At 61.9% G+C, this 10,394-nt stretch overlaps 3 protein-coding genes across 3 annotated transcripts; 2 read left to right on the top strand and 1 right to left on the bottom strand.

Moving 5' to 3' along the window:
* The first annotated feature begins 37 nt into the window (after positions 1–37).
* Positions 38–3,664, top strand: Tgfbr3l (transforming growth factor beta receptor 3 like). Its single transcript, XM_026411803.2, has 7 exons — positions 38–448; positions 1,237–1,373; positions 1,452–1,757; positions 2,509–2,635; positions 2,719–2,877; positions 3,004–3,076; positions 3,501–3,664. Exons 1-6 carry the CDS (start codon positions 379–381, stop codon positions 3,069–3,071), a joined length of 867 nt encoding a protein of 288 aa, XP_026267588.2. The 5' UTR covers positions 38–378; the 3' UTR covers positions 3,072–3,076; positions 3,501–3,664.
* Positions 3,665–4,447: 783 nt separating this feature from the next.
* Snapc2 (small nuclear RNA activating complex polypeptide 2) lies at positions 4,448–7,215 on the top strand. Its single transcript, XM_026411808.2, has 5 exons — positions 4,448–4,711; positions 5,379–5,489; positions 5,622–5,690; positions 6,040–6,310; positions 6,406–7,215. The coding sequence occupies exons 1-5, from the start codon at positions 4,529–4,531 to the stop codon at positions 6,735–6,737; spliced, it is 966 nt and encodes a 321-aa protein (XP_026267593.1). The 5' UTR covers positions 4,448–4,528; the 3' UTR covers positions 6,738–7,215.
* Positions 7,216–9,261: 2,046 nt separating this feature from the next.
* Ctxn1 (cortexin 1) lies at positions 9,262–10,051 on the bottom strand. The gene is made up of 2 exons (XM_026411847.2): positions 9,933–10,051; positions 9,262–9,530 (listed from the first exon to the last, which is right to left on the bottom strand). The coding sequence occupies exon 2, from the start codon at positions 9,508–9,510 to the stop codon at positions 9,262–9,264; it is 249 nt and encodes an 82-aa protein (XP_026267632.1). The 5' UTR covers positions 9,511–9,530; positions 9,933–10,051.
* Positions 10,052–10,394: the final 343 nt, after the last annotated feature.

Below are 10,394 nucleotides of genomic sequence, written 5' to 3'. Positions count from 1 at the left end.
TAAGACCTGGCAAGGAGAGGTGGGAAGGGGCCAGAGGAGGGGCGCCATTCAGGTGGATGAGACCCCTGCATTGAGAGGAAACTGAGGCAAGCTTGGGAGGGGGTATTTGTAGTGACTGAGTATCAAGTGGCCTTTGTGAGGTACAGGTACCCCTTCTCCCCAGTGATGTGGAGCCAAGCAAGAGAGAAACCCCTAATCCCTGCAGGCCTTGGACACCAGCTCTGGTATCAACCCTCAGTCCTCCACCCCCGCTCCCTGCTTTCCAGGGTGGCAGCCCATCCAAGGCCAGGGTTGCCTGCCCACCTGCTGACCTGAGAGCAGCCCAAGTAGGTGCCACTGCTGCTGGCCCTGCAGTGCTCCAACCTCAACCAGTGCAGCATGCTGGGCACCAGACTCCTGCTGCTGGCTCTGCTCCCAGGGACCTCCCCCTTGCCTAGTGGGCCGATTGGTATGTAGAGGCTCGGGGCATCCTGGGTGGGTCACGCTCTCATTTCCCTGTTGTTACTTTTCAAGACCTCTGCTTCTGGCGATGGGGGTCTGGCTCTGTCCGGGCTGGCCATCTTCACAAGCCCCAGTAGCCACTGTGAGGATCAGGGCTGGGGGAGTGGAACCTTCTTTACAAATGCGTTTTGGAAGTGGGTGTGCAGATTGTATTTGACAGGGACCCACAGAACGTTGTGAAGGTACTGTGTGTGTGCAGAGTCACAGGATAGAGACCCCTTTCTGCTGTCCTGTGCTGCTGCTGCCCTCAGCCTGGGAGCAAAGAGCCAGAAGCAACAAACAAAACCCCAGACTCTGGCCGTCTGGCTGGACTGTGTGCCCTGAAAAGCCTCGGGGAAGGGCACCCCTGTCACCACTTTCCCGTTGGCGACTGCACCGACCTTTTGGGGAACAATACGACCGACATCTCTAACGAGCTGCCTGGGTGAAGGGAGAGACCTCTGACTTCACCCAGTTGACCCTCCGCCACCAGTGCTCCTTGTGGGGAATAGGCTCTGCAGAGAGAGAGAAAGAGGTCTCCCCAGGGGCGCGCAGCCCTGCGCCCTGCCTGGACGGCTGGCTGTTAAGCTCCGGGGCTCACGGGGCTGTCTTAGTAACTCCCCGCAGTCAGGGAACTTAGGGAAACCTTTTCGGAAGAAGGCAGTGGGTGGGGGGCAGGAGGTCTGGACACTTTCCTGGAGGGTTTAAGGGAATGCGTCTTCCTCCTCTGTGCTGCCCTTTTCCCGCTCCCGCCAGCGCCCCCGTTCCCCGGGGGACCTGGCCCCTGGCTGCGCAGGCCCCTTTTCAGTCTGGAGCTGTCTGACGCCGAGGACGCCTTCCCGCGCCGCGCGGGGCCGCTCGAGGTCCCGGCAGATAGCCGCGTGTTCGTGCAGGTGCGGACCCTGGTAGCACCCAGGGCAGGTGGGTACAGGCGGGAACCGGGCGACCCTGATGGCACCTCTGTCCCTCAGGCGGCCCTGGCCCGACCCTCCCCGCGCTGGGGCCTGTCCCTGCACCGCTGCTCAGTAACGCCGTCCTCACGCCCGGCCTCCGGGCCTGCTCTGGTGCTGCTAAGCGGGGGCTGCCCTGCTGACGCCTCGGTAGCCTTCCCGCCACCGTCGCACCCCGATGCGACCCGCCCCGCACGCTTCAGCTTCCGGCTGCGCCCAGTGTTCAACGCCTCGGTGCAGTTCTTGCATTGCCAGCTGAGCCGCTGCCGCCGCCTCCAGGGAGTCCGCCGGACGCGGGAGGCTCTGACCTCGCCGCCGAAACTGCGGGTGCGGAGAGTAAAGCCGGAAATTTGGGCGCTGGAGACCCTCCGGGAGCACAAGCGTCTCAGGCAGCCAGAGAGAAGCACCTCGGGGTTTGGGCATCTGAGTGTTAGGGTCTCTTGGGATCTGGGGCAAGAATCCCGTGAGGGCAGGGGTTTGGAACTGGGGTCTCTCTCTGGCTGGGTGCGCTAGATGCGGAGACCCCCCCCCTCCCCAGGGACCTGAAGAATTCCTCGTGGGGGAAATGAAATGGACACCGAATCCCCTCTGGATTCAGACTGGATGCAGAAGCCTGCAAAGGGACCAATCTGTGGGCCCTTGAGGTCGGGCTCCCAGGTTCGGTGCTGAGAGCCGGATCTTAAGACTAGAGCGCCTGACATTTGACATCTTCTCCCGTGGGGCCTGGAACCCTAAGGGCTGGATTTCTAGAGGGTCTAAAGGTGGCCTCCTGGCTGCCGTGGGGAACTGGATGCTTAGGGGCTACGCCCCCCCCCCCCAGGGGCGGTTACTGGGGATCGAATCCAAGGGTGCCTTACAACTGAGCGACAGCCCAGTACGCACACACTGACCCCACCACAACTTGAGATCAGGTCTCCTCGCGGAGTTGCTGAGGTCGGCCTCAAACTTGCAATCCTCCCCGCCGAGTCCCCGTAGTCGCTGGGATGAATCCGCACCGGGTGCTTAGGTGTCTTCGGAGGGACTTGAGGACCAGCCCCGGGACCGCCGACCTGACGTCCGTTTCTCTCCCTCCCGCCAGTGTCTGCCCCAGGATGAGGCCTGCGCGGGCGTTGGCAGCGGCAGCGGCGAGAGCCTGGGCGCCGACAGCCCCCACCTGCACACGCTGACGCAGCCTATCGTGGTCACAGTGCCGCGGCCGCCCCCCAGTAAGCACGCCGGGTGCCCTGGGGCCGGGGAGGGCAGCACAGCAGCGTCCCGGGCCCCGGCTTAGCGTTGCACTCTCCCACAGGGCCGCACAAGAGCCTCCCGGGCAGGGCCGTGCTCCCCCAGCCGCCCGCCCCGGCCCCGGGGGCCCTGGAGCCCGCGCCGGTGGTGGCGCTGGTGTTGGCGGCCTTCGTGCTGGGCGCCGCCCTGGCCGCCGGGCTGGGCCTCGTCTGCGCACACTCAGGTACTCCCAGCCTCTTCCCCACGTCCAGACCTGCGAGGCCTCAGGCTTCCTAGATCTGCCTCCGCTAGGCCCCAAGCTCCCCGCAGGGGGCGCTCTTACCCTGGCTCAGGAGCCTCTTCCTTCCAGCGCCTCCACTCCCAAGCCAGCCAACTAGAGCTTCGCCCAGTGGCCCTCAGCCCCGGAGGCCCCAGTGAGGCAGGTAAGTGTGTGGGGGGAGATCTGGAGGAACAGCTGGAGAAGGAAGGCGATAATGACCTTTCATAGAGCTAACTCTAGCGGCAGGCATGGCTCTGAGTGTTTTACACACATTAATCTTTCAAATAACCTTCAGGTGGCTATTATAATGCCCACTAGAGACGAGGAAAATGAGGCCCTGAGGTCTAGTAACTTGCCAAAGGTCATAATGTTTGGTGGAGCCGGGGCTGGAATTCATGGACTGGGGTCACTGAGGTGGACTGTGGGGGTCTGGATGGAAAGGTCCTCAGGTACTAGGCAAGGAGAATTTGGGATTCAGACCCAGTTTCCACTCTCCCCGCCACACAAACTGATATAAGGCCAACGCCTGCTAGGAAGGGGGTGTCTAGTTTCTCCACCTTCGCTCAGCCTGCTCCACTCCTTCCCAGCTGGAGCCTTGCCTGCAAGGGGCACCCAACCATGGGTTCAGGAGAAGGCTCTCCAGGACCTGATCCGCAGTTCTGGACACAACACTTTGGGGCCTTGATCCCTGTGCTTCTTTCCTCCCTTCCTCCCACCCCCATCTAAGCTCAAAATAAACTTCTGGACTGATCCGCTTGAGTTCTGGTGGGGTCAGTGTGTGCGTACGGCGCGGGGGACAGGCTTGGGCTTGTACCTGAGACTAGAATTTGCGGGGGAGGGGATTGGCGGAATCCTATGCCCATACACACGTGTGCTGGGGAGTCAAGGGCGATTCGTTCCAAACAGAAAGTAACACTCAACACTGCCATCTTAAGTTTAACATAAGCTCCACCTTCTCCCACCTCCACTCTGCAATCCTTCGCGCTCCTCCAAACCAGACCGTCTCTGCTGTGCACTAGCATCGCCCGGATCCTGCCTTAGCTCCATCCTCGACCTTCTGCCGCTGCTCGGGTCTTCTGGCTGAGCTGGACTCCACCCTCCTCCGAGGATCCATCAAGTCTAGAATTCCTTAAATTCCTTCTCTGAGTTCCTCCCTCCCCTGCGCATAAACAAAAGTAGGAATATTAGCCCCGGCTTAGAGAGGAGAAAACTGAAGCTCGGCAGCCTAAGCCACTCGGTCAAGGTTCCCAGGGCTACCCAACTCCACGGTGCAGGCTTTTGACCACGACCAGACAACTGCCTACCCATCTTCGGGAAGGAAAGCACACAAAGTAGGAGTTTTATAAGTTAGTTCTGGAATGTAGAGAGGACACGCGATCCAAAGCGTAGGCTCCAGTTCATGAATGAGACAAAACGCGGAACGTGGGTCTCAGTCGCCCCCGCCTCAATTCTGGTGCCAGTCTTATCATTCCCAAAGGAGATTCCCTTTGGCTCGCCAAGGTGAAGCCACGCCCCCATCTGCGCCCTTCCCGACGCGGGGCTTTCTGGTCTCTGCGGCTTCCGTAGCCCCGCCCTCCGGGCAAGCGGTCCTAGAGCGCCGGCGCCTCTCAGTAGCATGAAGCCACCGCAGCGGCGGCGAGCGGCCCCGGCACGCTATCTGGGAGAGGTGACCGGCCCCGCGGCCTGGAGCCCCCGCGAGAAGCGGAAGCTCCTACGACTACTGCAGGCGCGGCGGGGCCAACCAGAGCCAGACTCGGCCGAGCTGGCCCAGGAGCTGCGGGGCCGGAGCGAGGCTGAAGTGAGTGCAGTGCGGGTATGGGCGTGGAAGCTAGATCATGGGCGGGGCCAGGGAGTGGGCGGGGCCGCCTAGGCTGCCGCGGTCAGTGACGCGTCCACCACTGCTGGAAGTGTGGGCGTGGAGGCGTGAGGCTGAGGGGTGGGGCTGGGCTGGAGACCCAGTGGGTGCCCTTGGTGGGCGGGGCGTGAAGCTGAGGGGAGGAGCCGTGCTGGGTGGGGGAATGGGCGAGCTGGTCCCTAAGGCTGGGACCTGGCGTGAGGCTGAGGGGCGGGGCCAGGAGAGACGGAGATGGGGACCAACTCCGAGTGACAAGCGGTGGAGACTGGGGACCTGGCAAAAGTCGCAGTTAGACGGAGTGGGAATGAGGAGGAAGCAACAGTCAGGAAATGGGGTGGAGTGGACATGAAGAGGTCAGTTTCAGCGTCCGGGCAGCTCTGGGCTGCAGGAGGAACCAGAACAAGCCTGGCCCTTACATCTTTATTGCCTCGCTGTGCCCACTCTGGGGCCTTCTTCCGGAGCCCCCCGCAGAGCCTCGCGGTTCCGAGGCCGGGCCACGCGCAGGCTAGGGAGCTGTGGCTGCGTGTGAAGTAGGCAAGGCTGTGGACTTCGTTTCTCCTCTGCATCCCTGAACTCAACAGGCCCATTCGGCTTGCTCTTTTCCCCTCAGATCCGGGCCTTCCTCCAGCAGCTGAAAGACCGAGTGGTCCGGGAGGCCATTCAGAGGGTGCATCCAGGTGGCCCAAAACGCAGAGAGGCGGAGCCCCCAGCCCCCATAGAGGTGAGGCAGGTGGGCAGGGCAAGGCTTCTCAGGGCTGGCCTCTGTGGGAGCGGGGACCCCCAAGAGGGTCAGGTCTTGGGAGACCCTTGCTGTCTGACGCCTGCTGACCATGTGCCTTCGGACTTCACCCAGGTATGGATGGATTTAGTTGAGAAGATAACAGGCCCACTGGAGGAAGCCCTGACAGCAGCTTTCTCCCAGGTACAGCTGGACCCCCAGGCCATCAGGGTTGTCCCAGGAGACAGGTTGTACATATAAGCCCAAGTAAGGTGGGACTGGGGACGTGGTTTCAGTGGCAGAGCACTTGTCCAGCATGCAAGAGGACCTGGGTCCTGGGCCCTTTTGTCATTTCTGTGCCCCTGACCAGGCACGAGACACCTTGATCTTTCGTGGTGGTCCTGTCTTGGTGGCCATCTTCTATCCGTTGCATTCCTCAGAGTTGTGGGGAGGATTTGGGAAGCCGGGGAGGTGGAGTGCTCAGCCCAGGCCCCACAGGGCAGAGGGAAATGGGGGATTTTCCTGTTTCCTCTCTGCTGGCTCCACCTGCCAGGTGCTCACCATCGCAGCCACAGAACCTGTCAGTCTCCTGCATTCCAAGCCCCCCAAGCCCACACAAGCCCGTGGAAAGTCACTGATCCTGAACATCACTGGCGGGCAGGGGGACACCACCCCAGAGGCCCCTGGTCCTGCCTCTGAGACGCCTGCCAAATCCCCACATGGCCCTGCTGTTGAGGGAGACATCACCATGGACTTTGAGAAGATTTACAAGTACCTGTCCTGCTGCTCCCGGAGTGGTCATGTCCCAGAGCTCTCAGCAGCTGGTGAGAGGAGTTGGGGAGGGCAGGGGGTATGGGACAGGGGTCCTAGGTGGCAGGTCTTGACTTCCCTTACTCCTTCCCTTTCCATCTATCACCAGAGTCAGCTGTGGTCCTTGACCTGCTCTTGTCGCTTCCTGAGGAGCTGCCCCGCCTTCCCTGCACAGCTTTGATTGAGCATATGACTAAAACATATGCTCACCTGATGGCCCCACAGCCCAGTCCCTCTGGTAGAAGCCCTGGACCTGGGGCTGAGGATGGAAGTGCTTGCTCCCAGGGGCCAGAGGAGCCCAGCCAGACCAGCCCCCATGCCCCTGAGCAAGCCACGCCAGGGGAACCGAGATCTGCCTGGCAAGCAGCTGGGATCTGCCCCTTGAACCCATTCCTGGTGCCCCTGGAGCTCCTAGGCCAGGCAGCCACCCCTACAAGGTGAGGGGCACAGCAGGTGGTAGCAACACCCGAACTAATCTGGCCCTTAGTGTTTTGTAGCCATCACTGGGTTGTCATGAGGATTATTTTAGAAGGTCCCTGACATGGTACTCAATGTGGTCTAGTCTTTAGATGCTTTACATGTCAGGGAGTTGTGCAGGGGTCCCCTGGGGATGGCCAGGCAACTGGGTTAATGGAGAATAGGGATGCAGGACTCTACAGACAAGCATCCTGAACCCCTGGACAGACAGATGGAACTGACCTGCCAAGCCCAGCATATCCTTGTTCTCAGATAGCAGAGCCATAGCTGGTCCCCCATACTGTGACCTCCTCACATGCCCTCTTCCCTCTTTTGTCCACACTTTCATTATTTTCATCCCTGAGCCCTCTTCACTCCCCTCTATTCAATGCCCACCACTGCCGGCTCCTCATTTCTTCCTGGGGTGCCCTATGGCTTCTAATAAAGTTCTCATCTACCTGTCCTGCTCTTTTCCCCATGACTAAACAATGGGATTGGGGCTCTGAGCCTGGGGTCATGTGTACTTTGGGGGCCACACCAGGGAGGAGGGTGCAGTCACCAGCACCAGTTGCTGCCTGGCATGACCTTAGTGTGGCCATGAGGATCCCCTTGGCAACCGGGTGGAGGTGGGTCTTGGACAGGTGTGGTTGGGTAGGGCTTATGGGGAGACAGGTGTCAGACAGGTTTTCAGAGCAGGGCAATGTCACATCATACACGCGGAAGGTAGAAGGCAGCAGAGAATACTGATGCCAACCTGGAGGCACAAGGCCATGGGCTGTGGGAGGCTTAAGTTGGGGTTGAGGTGCCCCAAGCAGCAGGAGGCCAGAGGAAGGGGAGTGAGTCCCCAGAAGTGGCCTTAGAGCTTTAGAAAACCCTAGGAGGGGAGGAGAGAAGCAGAGTTGGAGGGGCCTTAGGAGGAGAGTGAGGAGCAAAGCTGAGTGGAGGAGTGGGATCAAGTCCTTGTCAATCCCCAAGATCCCACATTCCTGGGGGTGTTGCTGGGCTTCCACGCACCAACTACACCTGCTGTAGGCATGGAGTAGGGCCGGTCTGGGGTAACCAGGTGTCCTCCCACAGCGCTCCCTCTCCCACGCCTGACTAGCTGCCGGGGAGGAGGCAGGTTGTCTGCTGGCAAGCCTGTGCCTGCACACAGCTTTCCTTTTATAGAAACGTTCATTTCTCCCCACACACTGCACACAGCTCCCCTGGGGCACACAACACATCTCCTGGGCCAGCAGTGGAGCGCAGCCAGCCTACTCAGTGGCCATAGCCTACAGTGCCAGGCCCACTGGTTCCAAGGCACACTTGATGATGGGGGAAGGAAGGACAAGGCCCAGAAGGTTTGGGGCTGCAGGTGTGGTTCCTGGGGATAATCCCCAAGGTTGGCTGAGGATACCCCATCCCAGTTATCCACAGCTCCCAGCATCTCCCCAGATCGAGGGAAAGAGGTGTGTATTTATTTTAGCTGTGCCTGGCGCTGGGGGACAAGACACTAAATGTCTCCCCCTGAAGCTAGAGAATTGGGTTAAGATTATGCAAAAGCCAGACCTGGGTTCCACTTCCAGCCCAGCTGAACATGAGGCAAGAAGCTAACAGCAAGTCCTTCTTAAGTGCCTGGACCTCAGTCCCCTAACCTGTAGAATGGGGATGCTAACAAAGCCCAGCTCATTTTCACCATACGGAAGAGCAAATAGGCTAGGAAAAGGAGGCCCTGAATAAACACGCTGCTTACCACACAGTCAGCGCTCCATAGTATTTATTGTCATCATCATCATCGCTCTGGCAGGGAGAAGTGAAAAGGCATGAGAGGTGGGGTAGGGTGGCAGCGGGGCCAGCGGGAGGAAGCAGGGGGACCGATGGGGACGGAGGGTGGCATGAGGAAGGGCGTGCTGACCTGTACTGGGGCCCAGGTTTGGGGCGGGGATGAGCCTGCCCCGCACTCCTCTTCCACGGAAGGCTCCACACATCCTGGACACAACAGCCACAATGGGTCGTCAAGGGTCCCTCTCCGGGGCAGGCCGCGCAGGATATTATTAGAAGCAACCATCCAACCCGTGGGCCCGAAAGAGCGCCATTAGGGCCGGAGCTCAAGGAGGGGCTCAGCACTCAATCACGGTGAAATTGAGGATGGTCAGAAGACAGAGGTGTGGAGGACAAGGAGTGTCCCCACTTTCAGGAAAGGACACGACACTCATGCCCACAGGCAGGACAATAGCAGAGCCACTTACACGCTGGAAATGACGGGGATCGGTGCGGGAATCCTTTTCCCACCTGGGATTCAGAGTGCAGCGGAGAAGGGGCAGGGCAAATAAAGGCACGAGGCGGGACTCCGGCCAGGCCAAGGGGGAAAGATGGGCGGGGTTAAGGGAGGGCGGGGCTTCTCTTAACGCCCGGGCCCCGGGCTGGGGATTCCGGGCCAGGATCCTCAGCGCAGTCCTGACCAGGAGGTGCCCCTGCCCGGGTGACCCTCGGAGGCACAGTTAAGGGCCGGCCCGGGACGCCGAGCCCCTCACACCAACGCGTAGTCAAACTGCCCACGCTCGAGCGCCTCCTTGTGGTCGGTCCAGGACGAGGCGGGCATGCGGCTGTAGGGGTCGAGCAAGATGCGCACGCAGCGCACCATCAGCAGCACCAGCACCACGAGCAGGCAGAGCACGAAGGCGAACACCGTGCGCTGCTCTGCGTCCAGGCCCGCACCCACTGGGGGTCCTGTCGATGGCGGCAGCGGCTCCGGTGACAAAGTCCACGTCGCGCTCATGGCTCACATAGCCGCACGCCCTGCGGAGGAGGGGGCCCGCCCAGGGCTCACGGATGAGGCTACGCCCTCCCGCGCCTCCGCGTTGCCCTCTCCCGCCGCCGCCGCCGCCCCCAGGTCGTGCCTCGCAAATCCCCCGCCCGCGTCGCCGTCCCCGGGCTACGCCCATGGCCGGACCGCGGCTTACCACCACCACCACCACGCGGGGACCCAACTCCGGCAGTGCGCGCAGGCGGGGGCGCTGAGAGCCGGGCCAGGAAGCCCCGACCGGCCCAGCCCGCGCACAACAGGTGCGAACGCGCGGCCAGTGGCCCGAGCTACACCGCGGAGGCGAGTCCCCGCTTCCCCAGCCTCACTCCCTTTGTTCTCTGAGGCCGGGGACCCCTTCCCCCACCCACGCCGCCCTCTCCCCGCGCGCCCCTCACCCTGGCTTCAACCTGGACCCGGACGGGCCACCCGGCGGCCTCGCTCTCTCCAGGGACCTATACCAGCTCCGCTCTCGGTCTTTCCCCGGCGACGGCAGCAGCAGCGACGGCGGCCCCGGCTCAGCCCACCCCACCCGCCCCTGGAGCGGCGGAGACCGAGGCAGGCGAGCCGCGCGCCAGCCGGGCCGCCGCGGCTGTTCCCATGGAGACGGGGGCGGGGCCGCCGCGGGGGGCGGGGCTGCGCAGCCAGCGGCGCGCGGGCTGGCTACTCCGTAGTGGCCTGCGCCGGGACGACGCCCCCACCCCAGGCCTGGGCAGACACCCAGCTCCAGGACTCCGCGAGCACTTGGAACCTCACCCGGGAGTGAACAGCAGCCACTCCTCTCCCACCAACACCTCGGACCTCTGGAGCTCGGCGACTGCAGCTCCATCCTCCCCAACAGGCCCTTCAGCCAACACCAG

Source organism: Urocitellus parryii, chromosome 3 (genome assembly GCF_045843805.1).
Source record: "Urocitellus parryii isolate mUroPar1 chromosome 3, mUroPar1.hap1, whole genome shotgun sequence".
Taxonomy (NCBI): Eukaryota; Metazoa; Chordata; class Mammalia; order Rodentia; family Sciuridae; genus Urocitellus; species Urocitellus parryii.
This window is presented reverse-complemented; position numbering and strand designations above follow the sequence as displayed.

Bases quoted from the DNA above. Each gene is read 5' to 3' on its own strand.
- Tgfbr3l (XM_026411803.2), top strand. From the start codon at position 379: ATGCTGGGCACCAGACTCCTGCTGCTGGCTCTGCTCCCAGGGACCTCC. The intron at 1,374-1,451 runs GTGCGGACCCTG...TCTGTCCCTCAG, and splicing joins ATAGCCGCGTGTTCGTGCAG to GCGGCCCTGGCCCGACCCTC. The intron at 2,878-3,003 runs GTACTCCCAGCC...TCTTCCTTCCAG, and splicing joins CCTCGTCTGCGCACACTCAG to CGCCTCCACTCCCAAGCCAG.
- Snapc2 (XM_026411808.2), top strand. From the start codon at position 4,529: ATGAAGCCACCGCAGCGGCGGCGAGCGGCCCCGGCACGCTATCTGGGA. The intron at 4,712-5,378 runs GTGAGTGCAGTG...TTTTCCCCTCAG, and splicing joins GGGGCCGGAGCGAGGCTGAA to ATCCGGGCCTTCCTCCAGCA. The intron at 5,490-5,621 runs GTGAGGCAGGTG...GACTTCACCCAG, and splicing joins AGCCCCCAGCCCCCATAGAG to GTATGGATGGATTTAGTTGA.
- Ctxn1 (XM_026411847.2), bottom strand. From the start codon at position 9,510: ATGAGCGCGACGTGGACTTTGTCACCGGAGCCGCTGCCGCCATCGACA.